The 24145-nt window shown below is 48.8% G+C and overlaps 1 protein-coding gene across 1 annotated transcript in view; it reads left to right on the top strand.

The window, feature by feature from the left end:
- The window catches only part of CECR2 (CECR2 histone acetyl-lysine reader), a 106861-nt gene extending 86570 nt beyond the window's left edge, over positions 1 to 20291 (top strand). The window contains exons 10-19 of the mRNA XM_068947608.1: positions 1627 to 1756; positions 2033 to 2070; positions 2176 to 2267; positions 2557 to 2683; positions 4096 to 4538; positions 5789 to 5917; positions 6098 to 6923; positions 9326 to 10736; positions 11648 to 11753; positions 12039 to 20291. Of these exons, the coding sequence (XP_068803709.1) occupies positions 1627 to 1756; positions 2033 to 2070; positions 2176 to 2267; positions 2557 to 2683; positions 4096 to 4538; positions 5789 to 5917; positions 6098 to 6923; positions 9326 to 10736; positions 11648 to 11753; positions 12039 to 12044 (3308 nt within the window). The 3' untranslated portion in view covers positions 12045 to 20291. The remainder of the gene's footprint in view (positions 1 to 1626; positions 1757 to 2032; positions 2071 to 2175; positions 2268 to 2556; positions 2684 to 4095; positions 4539 to 5788; positions 5918 to 6097; positions 6924 to 9325; positions 10737 to 11647; positions 11754 to 12038) is intronic.
- The last annotated feature ends 3854 nt before the right edge of the window (positions 20292 to 24145 follow it).

Below are 24145 nucleotides of genomic sequence, written 5' to 3' on the forward strand. Positions count from 1 at the left end.
TTTTGTGTTGGACTTCTCATCATTAAATGTTGTAGTAGATGCTGAGAGATGCTGTGAGCCAGCTTAGATGTGAGTCCTTTTCTCCCAGCTTCAGTGCTACCCAGAGTCCTGTAAAGGAAAAATTTGGACTTTCTCTTACCAGTCTGATATATCTGGCCATGGACCATTCTGGAAATACCCACCCTGTAGCTATTCCTGAATAATATCTGTCATCTTGTCAGAGCATGCTTTAGGAGGAAGGAATTATTTGTGGAGTCAAACTATGATTTGCAGTGGTGCTACTGGTGGCCACGTCAGTGTATTATTGCAACATCACTGGCTCCTTCCCAGAATAAAAATCCATTCTCTTTGTGGCTGGGCACAAGGTGTGGCCGTCAACTCCTCTGCAAGGAAGGAGTGTCTGTGTTTTTCTCAGTATCTACAGAAAAAGCGTGGAAGCCTTTAGAAGCAGAGAGCTTATGTGAGCTGTGACTCTCATGTGTGAGTAAAGCCTATAAAAGCCTACAGGTTGGGACATTTTGGAGATGCCCATTCCCAGATTTCTTGCCCTTCTCCACCCTGCCCCAGCTTGCTGCCCCAGCTTGCTTTTGACTGACAGAGCAAGAGAGAGCGTTAATATAATCTTCCTCCAATTGCCTCTTGAATCTTTGGCATTCTTCTGAGATGTAACCCCTGTTAGAGGGTTACAACCAAGTCTTCCCCCATCTATCTTTTATTCTGGATGGGGTCTGTTTTCTGGGGTATAACTCTTATGACATCTCTCCTCTTGAGCTGTATTTCTGCAGAATTCTACTTCAACAGAAAGTTGGTACAATGGCAGGTGTTTAGCAATTCAAATGAATTCAGATTTCCTATAAAAAAAGGAAATGAGGTTCATAAGAGCCCATAAACTTTCTATTATGAAGCAATCTGTTAGCCAGCTGTCTGTTTGCAAACCACGGGTTATAATACTAGCGTTGCTTCTTCCCGTCTCTCACCTCTTAAACCAGAGCTGTCCCAGTGGCCCTCTGGGGTGGCAACTTGCTCCCTCTGGCTGCTGGCCGTGAAGGTCCACCTGAGCAATCTTTCCAAAGCTAACCATAGTGACAGTGAATATTAATGACCCCAGTTACTCATTTCCACCCATCTGGTAGAAGTACTTCACCCTTCCCTCCACACTGCTCCTCATCCACTTCAGTGCAAAGCCAGCTGCCTTGAGTTGACCTGACTGAGGAGAGCTTATGCCCTTTTGACAGTGCGGGAGTAGAGGCAAGCAGCTGAAGGGCGGTAGCTTAACAAGCCAACTGTTTTCATACCGCTGATCTCTGCCTAGGCCTATGCCTTGAATGTCTCTCTTTGTACCGCACCATGGGCAGGAATTTGTCTGGAAGCTGGCTAGGAGCAGCTGTATCACAGTAGTGCTCCAAAATTGCTGATGGTAAGGTCAAGGGAAAGTGAAGAGGCATGTTTATTGTGCACTGTATTCTCAGCTCCTGTTTCTTTGCTGTTGCTACTTTTGCTGGAAGGATGAGAGCATTTCACTGGAGTTCTTGACAGTTACAGGAGCTGCCGTAGTTTTTTCCCTGCAAGATATTGCTGACAAGGAGCGTTGAACCACTTTCTCAGCTGTCTCCCTTCCTACTGCAGAACGAGCCAGGAGGAGGAAGCTTCGTGAAGAGCGGGCCTGGCTGCTGGCACAGGGGAAGGAGCTTCCCCCAGAGCTTTCCCACTTGGATCCCAGTTCCCCGACCAGGGAGGAGCGAAGGACCAAGGACCTGTGAGTATGCAGCTGGATATGCAGCACGCCCATATGCTGAAGTCTGTGTAGCGGGTAGGGGCAGAGATGAGTGTGGTCACTCAAATGAATGAGGTAGAAGAGAGGTTGGAGCAAGCTGAGAAACACTGGCATTTGGTCAGCACTAGAGGAGTGTTTGTGGTAAGGCCTTTTTAACATTATTTGCACTCTGTATGGGGTGGTAGAGAAGGTGAGGTAAGAGAGACATGTCTTAAATGTCCTAAGTCTGCATATTCACTGTTGCACTTCTCATTACAGCTTTGAACTAGATGATGAGTTCACAGCTATGTACAAAGGTTAGTTCTCCTACCCCAGCTTTCTGCTTTGTCTGACTCTTTCAAAGTAAAATAATTCCCTGGGCATCAGTGTGTAACAATTCACCTTTCTTTTGTTACTGCCAGTTCTAGATGTGGTAAAGGCTCACAAGGACTCCTGGCCCTTCTTGGAGCCCGTCGATGAATCGTATGCTCCAAACTACTACCAGATCATTAAGGTAGGGGAAGTGGTCCAGCCAGCTTGGCTGGTGTTCTTTGTTGCCTGGGATGCAGCTGTTTGGGTAGTGTTTTGACGTTTTGTGGACTGTGTTACCCTCACAGTCAAATTGCACGACTCCAGTAGTACGTTCTGGCCTTACGAGTCTTGGAAATGCAAAGTGAGAGGCTGCGTATCATGAGAGCAGGCTCTGCTCACCATCACTTTCTGTGGGGAAGCTAATAATATATGCAACTTTATGAGCAGCTCTACTCTTGCTGTAACTGAAAAGAGTTTTTATTGTGTTTCAGGCCCCCATGGACATCTCCAGCATGGAGAAGAAGTTGAATGGAGGTCAGTACTGCACCAAGGAGGAATTTGTGGGCGATATGAAGACCATGTTCAGGAACTGTCTAAAGTACAACGGTGAAGGCAGTGGTAAGAGTGCTAAGATGATAAGTTCATCTGTTTGCAGTGCTGACTGAAAGTGAGCACTACTCACCAGTACTTGACTTGTGCTTATTCTCTTTCAGGGTATTTGTGGGAGGCAGGAGGAGAGAATAGAAGCTCCTTAGTTAATAAGACCTGGGGTTTCAGCCAGGTTTTTAGTACAGTTGTCATGCCGAATTGGGGCCTGGCATGTTAGTGGACCCCCATGGTGATAGGTGGTGAAGGCAGAAGGTGCAAAGAGAGGGAAGTCTGTTCCTTTGTGAGCTTGTTCCTTTGTGTGCTTTCGTGTGTCTGTGCGCTCCTTTGTCTCATAATATCCGAGTAACACAGACTTTGTGGAGCATAGGAGTCTGGTTAGCCCCAATTTTTTTGAATACCGCAAAAAAAGTGAGGAATGCACCAGGCATGTAGCCATTTGGATGGAAAACGTGGGGTTTAGTTTCCTTGGCTATTGGATGAACAGCATGAGTCTGTTAATGGGAAACGCTGATTTAATTGCTATACCAATTAAAATTTTGCATATTGCTTAGGTAAGAAATCAGTTCCCAGATGGTGGGTCATCACTGCAGGCTGTATCTCACCAGCACCATCCTGAAAGGAAAGGTAGTTAGAGCAACCCAGCTTCTCAGTGTGGGCCCCAAGCAAAAGCATTCCAGCACTGCCACAGGGAGAGCTCTGTTCTTTGAGGATCTTCTGAGTTAGTTCAGTGGAAACAACAAATTTGCTTCAAGCCCTTGTCATTAATGCCTCTCACCTGTCTTTTCCATCCTGTCCACTTCAGTGAAAGGTGTGAGCCTCTCTGAGCAGAACAGTCCTGTGGAAATGACACATTGGGGGCACTGGTATTGGTACTAGCTTTTGTGTCAAGTTCAGCAAGTGCTTTAGAAACTGTACATAGAGAAATCTCTTTGTTGATGTTTCCATTCTGTAGCATACAGTGGAGGTTTGAAGCAGTTCAAGAAAAGCCCCTGACTGTAATCAAATAGCATTGCTGGAAATTAACATTTCTTCTCCCAGCTCTCTGCTGGCTAACTGTGCGGGTCATGCATCCCTGCAAACAGAGGTGGTGTTTGTCATAGTGTACATCTTGGCACTATTCTGGAACACTAGGTTAACGCTGACTGTGCAAATCAGGCCAGTAATGCTATTTTGTCATGCCTATGCGCCTCTCCTCCCGTGGCGTTACTGACCAGATCTGATGCTGTGTTGCTTATTGAGCTTAAGAACATAAGTGAAAGTGGACTAGTTATGAACAAAAGCCTTCCTCAAATAAATTTGTAGGAGCGGAAGATATTTTATCAGAACGTAGACCATTAGAAATAAGGAAAGTCTGATGTAGTGTAATTGTTCCTCTCTGTAAGGCTCTGTCCCTGATATTGCTGGGTTTTTTTTGACTGCAGAGTATACGAAGATGGCTTACAACTTGGAGAGATGTTTCCACCGAGCAATGATGAAACACTTCCCTGGGGAAGATGGAGACACAGATGAGGAGTTTTGGATCAGAGAGGATGGGAGGCGGGAGAAGAGGAGCCGCAGAACTGGCCGCTCTAGCACTGGCAGCGTTTGGACTCGGTCACGAGACTCAGAGGGACCAGGCAAGAGGCAGCAACGCCTGGAAAATGGAGGGAAACCCCCGCCGTATCGAGCTACTTCCAGGGCTCCTGCTTCCTCCTCGTCTTCCTCTTCCTCCTCCTCCTCCTCCTTCTCCTCCTCCTCTGCAGAGGATCCAAGTGGCAACCCAATGCAGCCTCCTCGGGAAGTGGGCCCTTCCAACGGGCGAGGTTTCCCTCGGCCACTGCAGTACGGCGGCATGCCTAGCCCTGTGCCACATCCCGGTCAGATGGTAAGGAGTAGTTTCTGCTGTTTTGCACCAGTCAGGCACATGGAAGGAGGTAAAAGAGAATAAAACTGTCTCCTGTAGAATGCCCCACTGTATGACAAGAGTCTTTCCCTAGTGATTGAGAGCCAAAGCTATGGTTTCTAGAACTTAACTTAGATTTAAACAGATTCAACTCAGTCTCCCCAGGTCTCCATGTAAGTTTCTGGGGGAACAGAGGACTGGAAAGAATATATTCCATCTTAAGAGTAGCTGGGGATAGAAAAGTAGCTGCTTTTGTAGTGGGAGGCTGTTCCAGATTGATGCCTCACCAGTTAGGAATGGTCTTCTAACTTTTTGCGTGGCCAGCACGAACCTACGCATGCCTGGGCCGGCTCTGTCCCCCACCTTTTCTCTCTCCTTGGTGAGTTATCCCATTAGGCCTGTAAAGCAGTAACTTTCCCTCTTTTAACCTCCGTTTTATGATGCTGAACATGACAGTCATCTTTTGTCTCAATTGTTTACGGCTGCCTGGTAACTTTGTGCCATCTGTGTGCTATTGCTCTTCGTGCTTGGAGTATTTATAAAAGCAGTAAACAAAACTAAACACAAGGCCACCCAGGACTGCCGTAGTGACCTCTGTTTAGCCTGACATTTCTTCTCTGAGTGCCACCTGTTCTGCCTGCCCTACGGACTGTTCCTCACCCATCCTTTACTGTCTTTTCCATTTAACCAGTGACGTCTGGCGTCAGTGACGTGTGGCATGCTGTATCAGCTGCTCCTCCGAGATCCAAGCTACTCACTTTTTTTTTAGGTGGAAGTTGAACAAAATGATTAAAGCAGCTCTTGTGATGCAAATAGTGGGAGCCAGCAGGAGAGGTGGAGCTAATAAATATTTTGAAAGAAATTCAGCATGTTCCCCCCTCGCTCTGCTCACTTCCTGATGAATCTGTACTCTTGTGATCTTCTCCTTTCCTTGGAGCTAACTGCTACCCTCTCCAATCTTCTTGCTTGTTTCCAACTAGTTAGGTGAGAGGTAAATGTATTGAGGCCTGAGTGCAGGGACATGTAGCTGGGATGTGAGTGAGGGTGACTCTTTGGTAGGGAGCTGTGTCCGTGTCATAGGAAAGCCCCCGGGTTTATCATGGTATCTCCAAAAAGCCTGTCTGCTTTTCTGTGAGGTTCCTTCAGTCCTAGTTTCCCCTTACACGTAGCTGCTCTGTTGCTTCGTTGTGTCGCACAAACGGCTTTGTTTCTCCTCCCCACACCACCCGCAGAGACCAGCTGTGCCAGGGACATTTGGCCCTCTGCGCGGATCAGATCCAACTAAATTGTACGGCTCGCCACGAGTCCCAGAACCCCATCCTGGAGATCCGGTTCAGCAGCACCAGCACTTTGCCATGCAGGTAAAAGCTTTCAGAAATGCCATGGTCTTTTTTCATAAGAGACCACACCGGTGGCATCACTTCTCCTAGGAATATGAGCTGTTGGCACCTAGCAGTCCTTTCCTGTTTCTTCCTGTGACTCTTGCAGTGTGGCAGCTCTCACTACAACTCGCTCTCTTTCTGTCTCTCCCGCCACCGCAGCCAGCTGTGGGACTGAACGAACACCGAGGGCACAGGTTGGCTACCCCTGAGAAGCAGGTGTGTGCGGGACCGACGCACGTCGCTGGCCTCGGCCCCCGGCCCGGAGCCCTGCAGCTCGGGCGGATGAGCGGCCCCCCGCCTGAAGCCGTGTACCCGCCGGTGCAATTCCAGCAGGGATTTCTTCCTCCGAGGCACAACGGGCCTCCCATGCGGCCGCCGGAGAGCCCAGAGGTTCCCCCGGGCCACATGTACAGGCCCTACAAGTACCTGAACCGTGCACACCCAGCGCTGTGGAACGGCAGCCATGGCCATGGCGCTGCCAGCCAGGGCACCCTGGGGCCTGAGGAGAAACCCCCCCTGGGACCGGGGCCCTCTCTGCAGCCTCGCGCCCTGGGTCATATGATGGACCCCCGGGCCATAAGGCCACCTCTGCCTCCCAGCCAGTGGACTGAGCAATCAAATTTCCTACCTCATGGGGTTCCTCCCTCAGGATATATCAGACCACCTGGGAAAGCCACCAGCCAGCGGATGCCACAGCCGCCAGCCTCTCTGTTTGGGGGGCCACCTCAGGTTCAAAGAGGGTGCCAGGGTGGGGACTCCATGATGGACAGTCCAGAGATGATTGCTATGCAGCAGTTGTCATCCCGCGTGTGCCCGCCGGGTGTGCCTTACCACCCTCGCCAGCCACCCCCCCCGCACCTCCCTGGCCCCTTTCCGCAACTGGCTCACGTGGCGTCTGCCAGCGTGCAGCCCCCGAAATCCATCGTGGGGAACGGGAGCTCGCAGGAGCAGACTGGTCAGACCATGGAGCCGGAGATCAACCAAGGTAACTCCTCGCAAGCTGAGCTCATCTGCCAGGGCAGGCAGCCCCTGCCTGTAGCTTTGCACTTTCCCTGCCCATGTGTGTTACCCGCCTCACCATTGTTGCTCTCGCATATCTGTTACTCGCCCTGCTTTATGGCACCATGTTTTCCCATGCTCTGGTGGACCTTCTGCCCACTGATTGCCTCTTTCTGGAGAGAGGCGTTGGCTGGAAGCCATCAAGAGGCTTCTCTTGTTCCCGCTGCTACCAAGATCCATTCAGGATCTGAACAGCGGATGCAGCTCCCTGAATCCTCGCGCTGTCTTGCGCTTGTTTGTTGTGCGTACAGCAGCACCTCACAAACAGCCACACGTGCGCCTTGGGGACTGAGGAGCTGCACCACAGGGCTGGGAGCACCCCCCGACCAGTTTTGTTGGGGAAAACATTCCTGCTCTTGGCCTCTAAACTCTTAGGGTCCCAGACTTAGTGGTGTTGCAGATACGCAAAAGCTTTCTCTGCAAACGTGACTTTATTTGGACTTGCACTGCTAGAGAAGTGAAATATATGCCCTGACTTTCAGACTTACCTGACTGCGTTTTAAACACTGGATGAGGCTCAGCAACAAAACAAGTTTAGTTTTAGAAAAGAGTTAAATTCTTGATTAAATAGTTGTGGACGCATAGTTCTTAGGCATGCCTGTTTTGTTTTGTTTTTTTAAAATCTGAACTGGAATATATTTTCTGCTTCAGCCATCGCTTAGGATTTTTCTAAGACTTTTTTTGTTTGACTGCCAGGGCACCAACATTAACCTGCCAAAGGTCTTTTTTGTCCCAGTTATAGCTGGCAGGTATCAGTCTGCCACTGGGGGCAAATGCAAAGCATAGTCTGTAATGCTTCTAGAGTTCATTTGGAGTTAATATAAAAATTGAATCTGCAAAGAGTTAGGTAAGGAGAGAAGACATGTGAATAAATGGTTTAAATACAGTTCTTCTGGTATATGTCAGTATGGCTTCTCTTCTGAAATGCACATGTGCCTCATGAGCTTAACATCTCAAAATCCTCAAGAAAGAGGAGTGCCAAAAACCCACTGAACAGCCATGTCAGTTTAGATGGGATGGCAGTGTGTCATATGTGCCACCACAAGTTTCTTTCTAGTTGAATTTCATTCATTCTAGCTGGAAAACTAGAGATCAAAAAAACCTTAAATAAAACAAACCTAGAATAGAGATCAAAAAACCCTAGAGATCAAAAAAAGGTTTTTTCATTAATTCTAGCTGGTAAACTAGAGATAAAAGATACAAGGTTTTTGATCAATCCCTTGTGCCTCTTGCACTAAGAGGAAACTCTTTCCTTGTGTGGTGTTGCTTAAAACTCATTATCATTTAACTGCACTAGATATAGAGCAGAGACTGGGGGAGGTCTCTGAGTGATTACAGGGCAGAGTAGCCGCATCTCCAAATCACAGCTGGTAGAAATATGGCTGTGATGGGCTTTGTAGTATCTTGGTATGTGGTAGTGCTTTTGCCCAATCTGTGGGTAGGCAGGGTTTGTGGACCAGAAGGGGCAACGCAGCCTGAAATCAAGCTGTTTTTAGCTCCGCTTGTTAGCTCACTCTTATGGGGATCCTGTGGTCTCTCCCCACTCTGTGTCACCATTAGGCAGTCTCTGCGCACCCCTGTGTCAGACCAAACCCACGTGCGCAGTGTTGGTCTGGTGGAGGCGCGATTTACTGGTGGATTGCAAACCATTGTGGGTCTGTATCTTAAGGCAATCCTATGGATTCAGTCCATATGTGCCATCTTTTCAGGGGAGCTGCAACCTTATGAGCAATTTTAAGAGTTTTAAAAGAACAAGCTATTAAAGGTTGCCTGACTTTGCAAAAACACTTTTCAGAACCGTTAAAAGATCTCTGAAAGAAAGATTTTAATGTCGGAAGTGGGAGGGAGGCCACAACCCCGCAGAATCTGCCTAGCAGTTGTCTAGTGCCTTGCCCTGACTGCCCTGTAGAGAAGATTGAGTAGAGGACGGGTTATTGGAGACTTTGCAGTACTTACCTGCTCTTTGGTGAAAACAGCTTTCTGATTTTAGAAAATCACTCTCTTTCTCTTCCATTTTTACGCAGTTAAGAACGTGGGATGCTTTCTCCATCTGAATGTTAGGGATTTGTCAGACCGTGCTGCCCAGCAAATTTTTGCTGGGGCCAGCAGCAAAGAGGATGTTAAAGAGACCCAGAATGACAGAGGCTGCTGTCCATCCTCCTGGAAGTAGATATTGTGAGGTTATTTTGGTACATCTGGTTAAATTAGCAGGAATTACTCTTTGGCAAATTTGCTTTGGGTGAGCGTGAGTAATGCATGTATGTTGGGCAGGGAGGGCTGCTTTCCAAAATTAGACCCAAAAGCAACATTTTCCCTCTCTCTTTCCAGTGGAGCCGCCCACCAGCTTGGACGAGAAGGCTCAGTGCATCGGCATTCCCGACGGGGCCTACGCCAAACTCCTACCTCATCCCAAGCCCCCGCTGCCCATGGAGTGCACCCGGCGCACCTTGCCCCCGGATGGGGAAGGAGACGGCTCCGGAGCGAAAAACGACCTGAAGGCAGCGCAGAGCAAGAGTGCGTGGCCGGCCGAGAGCGCCTACGCTGGCCCAGGTGCCCAGGGCTGCGTGAGGGATCTCATGCCCACCTCTGAGAGAGGGGGGCCCATGCCCGAGAACGGGGCTGTGGGCGAAGGGCCTTCAGGCAGCACAGAGGGGAAGGGGCTAGCCGCCAACCTGCTGGAGAAGCCCCTCTGCAGTGGGGGGAAGGCTTTGCCCGACGCAACCGTGCCTTGTATGGGGCAGAGCACCGGCCTCCCCGGCATGGACACAGGCTCCATGGGGGCCGCCCCAAACCAGTTCCACCCTCTCTACATGCCCGGTTTGGAATACCCAAATTCAGCCGCGCGTTACCACATCAACCCAGGCCTGCAAGGGTTCAGCCCTGTGATGGGTGGGAAGCCGCCACCGGTGTCTCATCCGCAGCATTTTTCATCACGGGGCTTCCAGCCAAGCAACACCCATCCTGGCGTCTTCCCCCGGTACCGCCCCCCCCAGAGCATGCCATACCCCTACCAGCCCCAGCCTCAGCCTTCCTACCACCACTACCAGAGACCACCGTACTACGCCTGTCCACAAGGCTACTCGGACTGGCAGAGGCCTCTTCATCCCCAGGCCAGTCCCAGTGGGCACCCACCCACTCACCCGCCTCTGGCCAGACCTCCTTTCTCCGACCGGGGGAACATGAGCAGCTTGCAGGGCTGTGAGGCACTGAGCGCTGGCCTGGCTTCTCCAAACCGCATGGACGTAGCGAGTGCCAAAGAGGTTTCTCCAAGTGACGGGCAGGATCTGGGGCCTGAAGATGAGAAGTCCGAAGAATCCCAGGAAAGGCCGGAGAGCCCCAAAGAGTTCCTTGATTTGGACAACCACAATGCAGCCACGAAGAGGCAAAGCTCGGTGGCAGCAGGAGAGTTCCTCTACGGAGCTCCCCCACCACCCCTGGGTTCGGGCATGGGATTTGGCCCGTCGGCTTTCCCTCCCCATGGGGTAATGCTACAAACTGGCTCTCCTTATGCATCCCGGCATCCGGCCAGTCATTTCCAGCCCAGGACATACGGATCACCCGTGAACGCTCACCTGTCTCATCACCCAGCCCCTGGGCAGGCCAATGGCCTCTCTCAAGAGGGACCCCTGTACCGCTGCCGAGAGGAGAACATAGGTCACTTTCAGGCCTTGCTGATGGAGCAGAGAGGCAGTGGAGGTGGCATGGGGGGGCCACCCCAGGACTTGTATAGATCATCGGGGTAAGAATGTGTTTTTGGCAAGAAGGTGAGGTGGGAGGGGAGGTGATACCACGGTGACAAGAAGTGTTGGATATCCTTGAAAGGCCCAGACTTGAAATGGGAGGAGCTGGCAGGTGCTATTGAAAGGCGAACAGGTTACTCATAGGCCCTTGAAGTAAAAAGGACTCTCTTAGACCTTTCCACAAGCTGGAGAGTCTCATTGCAGCTTTTTAAAACAAACAACATTAGCAGTCATGGAGACCTGTTAGCCTGTCCAGTCCATACCTGTACCACAGTTTTGTTTTATCTGACAGTATTTTCTTAATGTGTTGTCCAGTGTTGCACATCTCCTAAGCAAATGAGCTCTTACTGTTCTGCAAGAATTTCATTGCATCTTTTTCAAATTGGAGCAGAGTAGCTAACTCAAGTGGAAGTTAGCCTCCTGTTGCCGACTCCAGTCGTTTTAATGTCGCCTCCTTGTTCCCTTCCTCTTCCTCTGCTGCTCTTCTCTATTTCAAATTTCCCTCAAAGCAAATTAATTCTCGCTGAGATTTTGCATATCACATTTTATTCCTAAGTGGAAAATTCTACTATTCCAAAAATTCCGTGTTCAGGTTATATAAATATGCTGCTACTGTTACTGTTTTGTCATAGTTGCAACATGACTTGAACAGTAATTTGTTACCTTGTAAGGGAGGTGTGGAGAAAAAGGAAATAAAGGAATTCCCCTCTTCCAGTATTCGGGAGACTTGGCTTACAACTAAGTCGTCTGTTGGAGGAGAGGGGTATGGACTTAAAGTTTGTGTTTTGAGGGAAAGCCAGAAAGAAGAAATGCATGCTTGTATGTAAATGACCTGCGTTCAGCTGAGTAGGTGGGATTTATTCTTGATGTTTATGTGCTAAAATTCTCTCTCCGTTCAACCTGGCTCCAGAATGCAAATGCATCAGGCTCAAGTTCCCTTCCCGAAGATGCCTACAGCAACCATGTCCCGGGAAGAGCTGACACCACAAAAACCATCAGCGTTGCCTCTGGATCAAGTAAGGGCCACCGAAGAGAACAGGGTTCAGATGCCGTCCTTTTCTCGCTCCATCGTTTAAAGGAGTGAAGTATTTGCTAAGAGTGGGAAGCATTTGAAAAAGCTGGGAAGTGAACCCACTGTTATGTAGTGGGAATTGGGGATGTCTCTGTTGTCATAGCTGACTATAAAGCATAGCCTGGGCTGAGAAATATTGCTAGCTTTGAACAAGTTACATGAAATCATGAGGCTGTTTCATTATAAAACTGCCTGTAAAACTCTCCAACTCTTGTTCTTCCTCTTCCAGAGCTAGTCCACGGAAGGAAGACCCTCAATAAGATGAAAGCCACACGTGATTTGGACAGGGAGGAGGAAGGGCAGAGGCCTTCCTCCCACCCTCCCCTCACCCAAGCAGCACGTAGCTTCCTGGAGCCGTGGAACATGGTGCCGCAATGGCTTTTGCGTCAGAAACCTGGAGTGGTGCTGGGCCCCCAGCCAGCCAAGCAGCTGGCTCGCCACCGAGGGGGAAGCATCCGAAACTGGTGGCTTTCCATGCCTGGAGACTGCGTCTCGTTCAGGGTTTGAGGGATTTTTTTGGGTGGGGAGGGTGGGGGTGGGGTTTGAAACTTTCATTGACTGCTAAACTCAGGTATATTTTTTCAGGGTGGAAGAGGACGATGATGGAATTTTACTTGTAGTATTAACGTGTGTGTTTTGGAGCTGGATCCAGTTTACAGAATTTAACCTGTTGCCTTTTTAAATAAATTTCTGTTGTTGGTGAATGTATTGTACATAATGGGGGAGGGGGTGGGCCCAGCTTGTAGTGGGCTTAGCACTGGAGGAATCCTTAACTGTTTACAATCATGTCACACTGAAATCTTTCAGGATAGGGGGGAGCGGGAAGAGGTGAGGGAATGTGTGGTGACAACTTGCTGTCCTCCTTCCCATCCTCTGCAACTGAGACATAACCTGGTAGTTCTTTGTTTGAATAGCAGGAGTTGCTCAGATGTCCTCCTCTTGATGTGTCCTCCTCTTTCTCTTCTCTTCTTCCCCCTTTCCCCCCTCACCCCCACCTCTGCCCCCTGGATCCAGGGCCTGAGTGCACTTCCAGCTCCTGTCATCATGGGGGAACAAGGAAACCAGGACCAGGAATTGAAACCAGGACAGGACACTCATGGCATTGTCCCTTCTGCTAGTACAGAACCCCTCTCCCTGCCTTTCTGATAGCAGTAATTTATGCTCTAGAAACCAGAAAATGGTATAATTGGTCATCTTTGACTTCTTTAGGTGAAACCAGGACAGCTAGGTTGTGGAGCAGTACCTACCTGTAGAAGAACAAATGCTGTGCAAATCTGTAATCCCTTGCTGCCTTAGGTGGGGAGCTGAGTCCCATTTTTCTTTCACTGTCGATTGGCTCTATTCCCTGCTTAGCAGCAGTGGAGCATAAAGTACCCCTGGATTCCCACCAACTCTAGTTTGCATGTGGAACAGGAATGTGAAGCTGCTTGGGGAGAGTTGTTTGTTTGTGCAAGCCATCTGTTGGCCCATGGTGTTGGCTTTGGTGTTTGCAAGTTATGAGTGAATCAGGAAGTGTTGCTTTGAGATCAAAAGGAAAGGCGCAATGGCTCGGCATGTGCAGCGAGGAGAGGGCTGTGTGCTTGAGTTGAGTGCACAAGGCTGTGGGTTCACCGAACACATTTATTATTATTGATACTGTGGCAGCAAGTACTACAGTGCTAGCAGCAGCTTCCTTCACGGGCTATACCCAGTGCGAAGGTACTTTCCCCACCAGCGATACCGCAACTGGGAAGCCCTGCATTCACGTTCCTAGCCAGAGACTGAAGTTCAAATGTAGTTTTGACCATTGGGTTCAGTAGAAATCTCATCTACAGATGTTTATCCCCATCCTAAAGCTAAAAAGCAAGCACAGCTGACTGTTCTTGGGGACAGAGTCTGGGGTAAAACAAGAGGAAGTTGCTCCACTGCAAGACTAGGCAGCAAGATCTGTCAGGGCCACAGCTCCAGTGTCAGCTGCAGGTTGGACTAGAGGGACAGTGGTGCAGGAAAAGGAGGATGGGCTGATGTGCCAGCCAAACTGTGCGCCTGTTGGCACAAGTGGCAGCAGAGACGAGGACACAGCAACATCCTATTTAGTCTGTGCTGCCAACAAGGAGCTTCATCTCCAGGTTTCCAGATAATTTTTCTAGCTGCTTTGTTGTCTTGACTGGTGCCATCATCCGTACTAGCTAGAGTGGGCTAGCACGCACCTTTGTCCCGCTGTGTAGATGTACCATACATAGGCAAAGCTGAGCAAATTGCACATAGCATCTGATTAGGCCATTACTCCTTCTGTCACAAACTTTTGGAAACACAAAAAGCCTAAAAGATGAGGAATATTCTTTCTTGAAATAGTCAGGATGAGAAAGGTCTATCATGTCAGTGCCAGTCTTACCAATGAGCCTTACTGCTCTGTTACTACCGTACTTTTGGTTCTGATGAGCTGGGTTAGGGCCAAGGCATTTTCCAAGCCTAAGAGGAGTTAAACAACAACTTGCTGTTCCCACAACTGTTTATCAGTTCAATTTTCCTTGCAGTCAGCCTGTGAACTATAGCTGCTCTCTGTTTAGTCCAGGGAGCGCCTGGGTTAGCTGGTTCCTCCTCCGAGGAAGACTTCAATATAATGTGAATTGCTTAAAATACCTAATTAGAGATTCTATTAAATTGCTAAAGGGAGGCGCTTTTTTTTTTGTTGTTGTTTTACATTTATGTTTACCAAACATGGAGCAGCTGTCACTGATGGATAGGTATAGACTAGAATACATAATCTGGAAGGTTGTCCTTGGAATGAGAGGCAGGTAATGGCTCTCTGTAGCCAGGAACAAGGCTATGGCTTGTTTGAATTCATCCCAGGTCTGAGGGTCTTTAGCTGGCCTGCTGGCTGGCAGTGGGTTTTCAGAAGCGCCTCAGCCACCAGGAAGTGCAGGTCTGAATATAGTTTTTAGTGCCATTCAATGAATGGAGGTACTGAAACAGTAATAGGTATTTATTAAAGACTGTGCAAATATATTTGCTATTCAGGATAACAAACCTGGGACAAAAGAGAAAACAGTTACTTCTGTTTTTAAAGCATGCTTAAAAACAGAGGAAATGTAAAATATAACCTGTAGCAAGGTATTTGAAATTCTGGAAATACGAACGTAGATTCTGCAAACAACCCCTGCCGTACATCAGCCTGTCTCTTCTGTATCACAGACAGTTACCCAAATATTTGAAGTGCCTTTCAGCTTATTGTGAACTTTGTGGAATGGGAAGTTTTAGAAGCTAAAAAAAAAAACAAGCTGCAGCACTCTTGGTCTTCGTCTGGAACTGGCCCTTGGTTCTAATGGTCATGGTATCTGGATGAGTATCAACCCCAGATCAAAACAGGGGAGGAGTAAGAAAGGCAAGAATTGCTGGTGGTCGGCCAAGAGAGGGTAGTGGAGTGCCAGATAGTGATAGATATCCTGAGGATCCTATACGGAGTTGAGAGGTGAAGATATCCTTTATTTGACGTAATGGAAATTTGGGAGAAGGTTTTGACTTGTAGATGGTAGACAAAACGCAGACTAGTGAGGCTGACTCCTCCTGGGAGGGTTTCTGGGTGGATGACTTTTGATGTAGTTAGTAATTCTCATTACAGTGACTAACAAGCTGTATTGTGAGGACACATGATTTATATCAGAAAAGTACTAATATAGGGTAGGGGGAACTACGGCTGGGCTATAGGGATAGGAGTTGCTGCTTGTGGAATCTTAGCTCAGAGTTTCCAGATTTTCAAATGCTTTGTTCAAAAACACTTGCCTTTTTTTTTTTTTTAAACAATGCTATCTAGGAATCCCCCAAGAAGCAAGAGCTCCATCTCACAAGGTACAATCTGAACAAATCATAGAAATTCCTGCCCCTCACAGTGGGAGCTCACAGTGCCTGGGAACGGGTCACTGAGATGGAGCGCCAACAGAAAGGCACAGAGAGAAGCAGAAAAACTGAATTTTACAGCTCATGGATTTCCAATCCATGCTGTGCAGGACTGATCTGTAGATACTGTGACAGAGACAGGTTTAAGGAGAGATTTAGAAGAGAGTAAGATGGCAGCTCTGTATGTACAGAGTGGTGCTTTTCCCATGGGTTGTTATACAGTGCAGGAAAAACATAGCTGCATTTTAAAATATCTTGGCTCTTGATCGTCAAGACTTCTGTCCCTATCTTAAGTAACGTTTTAACTGAGTACAGAGAAATTCTGCACTCCGTGATTGGAACCCCTCCCTGTCATCCCCCGGCATTGTTGTAATATAGTATATAACCAGTTGGTGCTTCTTCAGAAAGCATAGTGAACTAGTGACTTGGGAAATTTCTTGTAGCTGTTACTTTTTCCTATATGGAGAATGTGTTTTGCTATAATTTTACAGATTTCATGTTGAACAGGACTATATAATACGTAGAACAAATAAGATTCTGTCCATGCTTAAGCATGCTAAAAGTTTCTCATGTTCTCAGAAAAGCTTTGTGCCCTACTCTGGCTTTTTAGCTGCTTGTTCTCCCTACTGCCTCCTCCTTTGTAAGTGGTATATAGTGTGTTTGCAAGCTCCCTAGATGCTGGATTGTCATTATAAATGCCATTGTATCAGCTTCCCATGGGACTCTCGTAGCGTTGGGCATCATAAGCACTACAGGGCCTGGCAATTCAGCCAAGTATTTTGAGAAGGCCAGTAACTGAGGCTTCACAGTGATTTTTAGCTGTGTCCGGCAGGAGCGTGGAGTTTATAAATTCCATGGTGTTAGCCACCAAACCACTCAGTAGCAATCCAAGACACCAGTCTGCAATGAAGAGGACGAAAGAGGAAAGTAAATTTGAAGTTTCAAGGCCCAACTGTTTGATTTGTGACTTTAAACTATATGAAGACACTTTTCTTGGAACAGCTTCTAATCCTTTCTGATCTGCCAAATGCCCTTCCCATGCAGACTTTCTGAAACAAATCTCTGGCGTGTATTTTTGTAAGTGTGGTTTCTCAGGGTCTTGGAGAACTATCAGCTTCTCAAAGTCTTATCTGAAAGCTAGTCACGGAGGCTGTCTCTCATTCTGCTGACTGAGGCACTTTTCCTGCAGCTTCTCTCTCTTTACACCCCAACGCTTCTCCACTTAAAATGAAAATATAGTTAGACAACAACCTTCATTTTTCTCCTCTACTTATCTCAGTCAGTCTTCTGCACATCTCTATGATCAGCCAGGGTTATTGCTTTGTTCTTGTCAGCTTTGTTCTGCTTTTGTTTTCTGAGGAGACGCCTTGGTGTTGTGATATGCATTGTGGAGTTTTGGAGAAGGTGCTCAACTAAGTGACAAGGAACCGCCAGCCCAAGGGGTAGCTTGGAGAAAACAGGAGACTCCATAACGGTGTAGTTGCCACCGGTTCCTCTCATTGCATAGCAATGATGCAACGGGGTCTGTTTTTAATAAGAGCTACCCCATTAAAAAGTTTTAACTGCAGTGCATTTGGTGGTAGAGAAGGTGTTCTTGCAGAATTCCTGTTTTGCTTTAAGTCTGGTGCTAGTGGTTGAACAGCAGGTGTGTGAGTGCTGTATCCTTTCTGTAAGGCCGAGTTTGAGATAGCAGGCTATGAAAGTAGTGTTGCAGCTGCAGACCATGTGACAACCTTTAAGAGCGTGTGCTTATTGTAACCGAGAAAGCATCTCAAACGTTGACCTTCCAGCCTTTCCCCATCTGTACCTGTTTAACATACAGATGGGGGTAAAGCACATTCTGGCTTGGCAGGACCCCTGCCGCCCATGCGGAAGGAAAATGCTTTTAACCAGCACATAATGAACTAAGTATTCTGGTTTTCACTCGCCACTGCCCACCTCCGTCTCCAGGCCACTGCTCTGAAAAAGAGCTGGGAGGAGAGGAGGGAGATCCATTTCCAGCTGTCTCTGAATAGGAGCTATTGGATGACAAGAGCAAAGCTCAGTCCACCCCTAGAGCAAGGAAAGCCAGGACAGGGTGTCTGTATTTGAAACTGGGAAATAGCATCCAAGTATACCTTAAAAGCACAGGTGTAACAAGCTGTGTGATGCTGAAACCCCTTTGACAGTTACCTGTCCTGCCTCTGCTGTTCTCACATGCAGTATTTGAGAAACCGTGGAGTGTTTTGTAGTTAACACTGCTGGCCTTGTGTCGACTTAGGTTTTTTTCTCCTTATTCTGCAAGAGTGGCCTAGATTTCTTTTGGCAAAGGTCTTCCTGTTTTTGAAATGTGGATGTCAAAGAGAAAAGAACAGTGCATCCGGGAGAGAGCAAGAGCTAAATTCGTCAGTGGAAGAGAGGATGAAGGATTAATTGGGTCTGAGGATTACCTGGGATCGTCACCAGTTCTAGCAAGTCCCTCTGTCCTTTGCCCTTTTTATTTTGAAACACGTGGCTCGCTAGCAGAAGGGTAGTAATTGGAATATCTTTCAAATAAAGGTGGAACTGACTCTGTGGGCAAAATTCCCTTGTTATGGACAAGGTTAGACCAGATGGCCATTACAGACCCTTCTGGCCTTCAAATCGGTGAGAGGCATGCAGGCACCTAGTGCATTCAAACATTGTTTAGTATGTCAGGGCAGTGATCTCCCTTTCTGAAGGCAGGCAGACGGCTACAGGAGCTTGGGCCTCCACTTTTAATCTGGAAGGGCTCCCTTTTGTGTCGTGCACCAACGTTTTCCCTTTCCTTGCTTCCTGATTTTCAAGTTTCTTTCTCTCTGCTTGATTTGCTGCAGTCAGTTGCCGTCAAATGCAGAGGTGAAATCTCACTGCCCACATGAGCCGAAGGGCCAAAGGTTGAACTTGCCAGCTGTCTCCTCTACGTATGCGTGTAGAAAGAGGATGGGGAGAACATGTTACTCTCCTCGTGAAATTAAGATGTCCTCAATGGCTAACCAGTGCTGTCCTGTGTGCCCCTGGGTCTGCCACCCTGGAGCGGCGATGCCTGTCCCTCTGCCAGCACAAGGCTCACTCCTGGCCCCTGCACAGCGTTACCGTGCTAGTGCTGTGGCACATGATCTCGGTGCATCTACCTCCAAGGCAGCTTAGGTTAAATATGTGCTGCGTACAACCCTGAAAGCTGTTATCGCTCTTTCTTGATAGATCGATGAACACTGATTTTTCTCAGCAATAATAATGTGCAGCAGTGCAACTTTGTCCTTCCTTTATAGTTTCAGGGAGAGGGTGGTTGTAAAACACGCTGTGGGGCTCTCTAGTTTGAGTGGGAAGCACGGTACTTGCTGTGGCCCTGCGTTTTAACTGTGCAACTATGCCATGCTTCTGCTCTCCCAGCAGCTGATATGTTGATTTAGGTAGCCAGGAGAGACCTGGTACTTGTTCTGTGTTTCGGGAAGGTAGAAAGGGAAGCAAGTGTGTTGATAAGAGCCAGACCTTGTCCGTAGCCTGGGTTCAGAGCAGAGCACATGGAAGAGGGGTGCCTGGTGCTGGAGTGCCTTGCTGTCGAGCAAGGGGTAGGTACGTCGCTAATTTTGTGTGTTTGGGGGAGGAGAGCAACCCACTGCTGTTTGACTTGCCGTTGATGGGGGAGGTAGCTTGAGAGCCTACGCCACTACATCCATTTTTCTGAAGTTGGGTGATGTTGAGTTTTTTTTGTATTATTGTAAGTTTGTAAAGAATGTAATCTGTCTGTCGGGGGCATAAGGAGAAAACAGAGCCTTTCTCTTTTGGGGTCAGGCTGCTCTTTTGTTGCTGTGTTTTTTGTTGTTGGGTGGGGAGGGAGTCTAGCGGCCACGCGGGTGAAAGCCTAGCCTCAGTCAACTGATTGCAACTATCTGATTGCAACGAGCCCAGGGCAACAGGCCAGCGAGCTGATGCTGCAGCAGAGACCTCCCGCACCAAGCTGTGAAAACAAAACCCTGCCTGCATCTTTCCATGGGGGGAGTTGGACCTGCGCGGGGCTCTGCACTGTGGCGTTTTGTTGGGTGGTGGGACGTTGCGCTCGAGGGCTGATGTTGCTTGTCTTCAGCCCAGTTAGCAGCAGAGCTGGTGGACTGCCCGTGCCATTCAGCGCTCATGTAAAGGAAAAGTCGAATTTGATGATTTGATGGCCTGAATTTTTCAGTGCAAAAACAGCTCCCGCTGGAGTTGCTCCCTATAGGGCTCCTCTCCGCGATGGGGCTGAAGTACCACACGCCGCCGCCAGCCTCCTCCCGGGAGCCCTGGCCGTAGCCCCTGCCTCCCTCCCCATCCCGTAGAGCACAGTGTCAGGGATCCTCTTCTCTCTCCTGCTGCTGCTGCAAAGTTGTGTGAACTTTCCTGGTCAATACTGGAAAGGGGAATGCTATTTATTTTTATATTGTGTATATTTTGTCTTGGTCTGCTGATTACCTTTGTTCCCCAAGAGCGACAGTTACCTCAATAGTTAGTTTAATACTGTGTGTTGGGTAATTTTTTTAAAGAACTTTTTTAAAAGCTTGATCCTTGGAGGTCTGTAGATTTTATTTCCATATGAATTGGTTATTTTGTATAAAGTACGTTCTTAAAATAGCAATCACCCTTGCTGTATGTGTGATTTCTTGTCTCCTGGATGGTCTCCCTCTTCCTTTGTAAGGGGGGAGCGGAAAAGGGGAGGGAAGGGAATGCAGAGGTCTTCCTCGGAAAGACAAAGCACTGGGCTGCTGTCAGATGCGGTTGTACCACCTGAAAACCATTTACCAGAGAGCACTGGAAAACTGATTGGGATCGCTCTCCCTTCTGAAGCGTGGCTGTCTGCAGATGAACAACTGAGTGGGAATGAGATGGTGTCACCAGTGTCCTATGAGTTTTCCCCAGCCTAGTTGCAGCTGTGTGTGCTGGAAGACCTGCCTCCCCCTAAAACGCTGCTCAGTCTTCGGGCTCAAGTAGTCCTTTCCCTCACATTCACCTGAAACCTATCTTTGCTTTTAAAAGGTAAAGGCCGTAGTGTCCTGCTGCTATGAAGGACGAACTGAAAGTAGCTTCACTGGCTCCCTTTTGTACTGTTTTAATGCTAGGCAGCGTAAGGGACAAAGGCCTTCAGGGGCCATCAGAGGACTAGGAGGCCTTTCAAGCTCATGTCCAATGGTCTGAACCCATACCAGGCCCAAAGAGGCAGTTGCCATTTGCTGTTCATTAAATCTCCCATGTGAAATGGGGCAGCGGTTGCAGCCCTCTGAGCAGACAGGCGTTTTTGAGACAACATAGCACTTTCTCACAACGGTTTTGACATTGAAGCTGGGAACTGGCCTTACTGTTGGATTTGGAAAGGCACCTGCCGTAGGTGTGCAGGGGTGGGGGGCAACTTGCACCTGGCCCTTGCTTGGCTGGTTCCTGAATAGCTAACTGGCTCCATTTTGCTGATCCAGCAACTTTTCATCAGGACAAAATTGGTGTGATTTCTTTATAAAATGGTGCCAGCAAACGAGAAAGCAGGGGACATGGCAGAAGGCAGGGGGCATGGTGGCTGCGGGGCGGTGTACTGCGAGCTCCTCCCTCTCCTCCTGAGCTGTAGCTGGTGAAGGCTCCCTCTGTCTCCTTGGGGGCTGGTAACAGATGCTGTTGCTCACATCTTCTTTTCCTGCCAAAACAGCTTCACAGAGTAGCCTGCTTATGCCACCGGGGCCCATCTGCCCACACTGGCTCTGGGGGCCGCCATGGGGGCCGGGGGCTGCTCCCGAGCCTGGCTTGCTCACCATGCTGTTGGACACCTGAGATGCCTCTGAAAAGAGAGGTGTATAAAACGTGCATGGGCAATGGGGGGCCCTATGCTTGCTGGCCAAACCAGTGCCCCGATCCTGTCCCTGCAGCTCTTCTTTCCCTCTTGTCTGCCCTGAGCAGCGAGTTCATCCCCTTGGCATGTAATAAAGATGGGAAAACAAGCTCAAGTAAGTGAATTGGTCGAGACTTGATCTAAATCCCTAACTCCTCTGAGCCTTTTCTGCCACCCCTGCCCCTGGAGGGGTTTCAGGGAGCCCTAGGTTTCCCTCCGAGCTGATTTCAACCCCTAATGGTTTGGTCTGAGAATGACTCACTACACCACTAGATCTGCACTTTTAATTCATGTGCAAAGGTCCCGCGTGAAGCCTGCGAGAGCGCGTATTGACATCTTCCTGCCCCAGGACATTTGGAGGACCCTGAGACATGATCTGCTATCCCTTTACACCTCAAGCACCCCAAAAGGGCCAACCAGCCGGTCAGAGCTGCCTTCTGCGTTGCCTCCAGCTGCTCGGGCCAGGTAAGTGAGGCGAGGAGCCTGGCGGGAGTTTCTGGGCACGGCTGCAAGCTCCGGCCGTACAAAGGCAGTCTGAAGACGTGTGCTCCTCCGAGGTGGGGGTGAGGTAAGTCCTGCCCGGAGGCGAGCGAAGGGCTGCTCTTGGTCACGTTTTCCCCCTTCCCCCAATTTAGGAAGGGGAGGAATTCGGTCGCTCCTTCAGTCCCAGGAAGCGTTTGGGTCAGAGGGGATCGGCAGGGGGAGATTTCTAATCCTCGGGCTAAACCGGCGCTGAACTGAGCTGACACTAATTGGAACCAGTCCCCGAAAAGGGGCTGGAAGTTGCTGCTCTCGGAGCTCCTTGGCCGCTGAGGCAAAGACAAAGCTTATCTGTGTTATAGGAAATGCCACGTCCTAACCTTGACAAGATGCTATCGTGAGCATAGCAGGCAGTGTCAGGCTAGGTCACGTGTCCCCCGTATTCTTCACCTCTCTTTCCAGTTTCTGCTGTCCACGATTCTCATTTCTCTTCCTCGTCCCCCACACTGGTTTGGGAAAACTGCCCCTTTGTGGTAAGAAAGGGCTTTCCTGAGCTCTTAAAACAAGGCCTTAAACTAACTGTTGACTTCATTTCTAGCCTCCTTTTCCCCGGGATGTTTCTCACCTCCACGTTATTTCCATTTTTTTGTCCAGCGATTTCAGAGCAACTGGCTCATCTATGTAGGCTTGAACTGGGAAGGGATGGATGGGTCCATTTTAATGGGGATCGTTTTAGTGCCCAGTTTGGGTGTGGAAGCAAACGCTACAGCACCGCGGGCAGCCGTTGCAGGCAGCCCGGTTGGTTTCCATCACTGTAAGAAAACAGCATGTTACAGGGAAATGAAAAACCAAAGCTGAGTTCTGGCTCTTAGTGGAAGAAACCTGTACCAGTGTGTCTTAAAGGGGGGCTGATCTTCCTCAAGGTCCCTGGAAAACTGTAGTCAGTCTTCTCCTGCTCCTGGCTGAGCACAGGAAAGCTCGAGCGCAGGACGTCTGCCCGTCCTGCCCGCTCTCCGAATTTGTAGGAGGGCTCTGCTAGAGGTAATGAAGCTCGGGTATCTGGATGGCAAGGGGGAATTGGAGTGTGCGTGGCACCCAGCAGTTTTGGGGAGAGGATTGTGGGGGTTTTGTGTGTGTGTGTGTGTGTTTTTCCCTAAGAACAGATTCCTACAGGTAGAGTTCCTATCTTGAACAGTATGGCAGGAAAACCTATATAAAACTTTTTTTTTTTTTTTTTTGAGCCGAGTATGTGAACCAAAACCAGAGCGTGTGGCCATAGTCAGGATTTCGTCTGAGGCTGGTTTGGGGGAGGGCCGTGCAGTGCATCACGGGGGCAGAGTTACGCCTCGGCGTCCTTGTGAGTAAAGTCCCCTTGCTTACGGGTTCCCAGAGTCACGCTATGAGGTTAGCCACCCCACCGTGTCAGGGTAGACACCATTCAGCGTAGAAGGGCTGAGGACTTTACGATAGCTCAAAAGGACACAGATTTAGGCTAAAATGAATTGTTTGTATTCACAGAAATGTCTTGTTTAGGCCTATACATTAGAAAAAAAAATCATTTCAAGATTTTGGTATTGTCCCAAGTTGAGAGATAAAATGCCTTGCTCAGGCTGAAGGCGCAGTGTGGTGGATGAGGGTGTTTGTGCGCATACGTGTATGTATTTGCACATATAGCGAATGACGCTGGGCTTGCTTTGCATGCTGAAAGTGTTTGGGTCTCCTGAGCACTAGTGAACATTATAAACTTGTTCTGGATTGTTTAAAAACCCCTAAAATTTGGAGTCCTGAAGGTGCTGTGCCTGCCCATCAAGAGGAGGCAGAAGAAGCTTCCCCAGAGCAGGAAGATGTGAGAAGGGGCCACGGGATCGCTCCGGACCTGGAGCCTCACTCCTTCCCTGTCGGGCAGAGCTGTCCCCTCCTCCCTCGCCAGCACCAGGAAGCCACATGTTCCTGCCCGCTTCTTTTTTTAAATTCCTTTCGTAAGAGCCTGCCAGCATCGAGGGATCGTAAAAAGTTCACTCTCTTGTCACGAATTCACCGATTCTTCCGGGGCCAGTGGGCAAAAGTTGTTTGCAATTTCCTCAGGCCGTGACCTTTGTTTTGACCGTGGCGGAGGAGACTTGCAATCCATCAAA

Source organism: Struthio camelus, chromosome 1, assembly GCF_040807025.1.
Source record: "Struthio camelus isolate bStrCam1 chromosome 1, bStrCam1.hap1, whole genome shotgun sequence".
Classification (NCBI taxonomy): domain Eukaryota; kingdom Metazoa; phylum Chordata; class Aves; order Struthioniformes; family Struthionidae; genus Struthio; species Struthio camelus.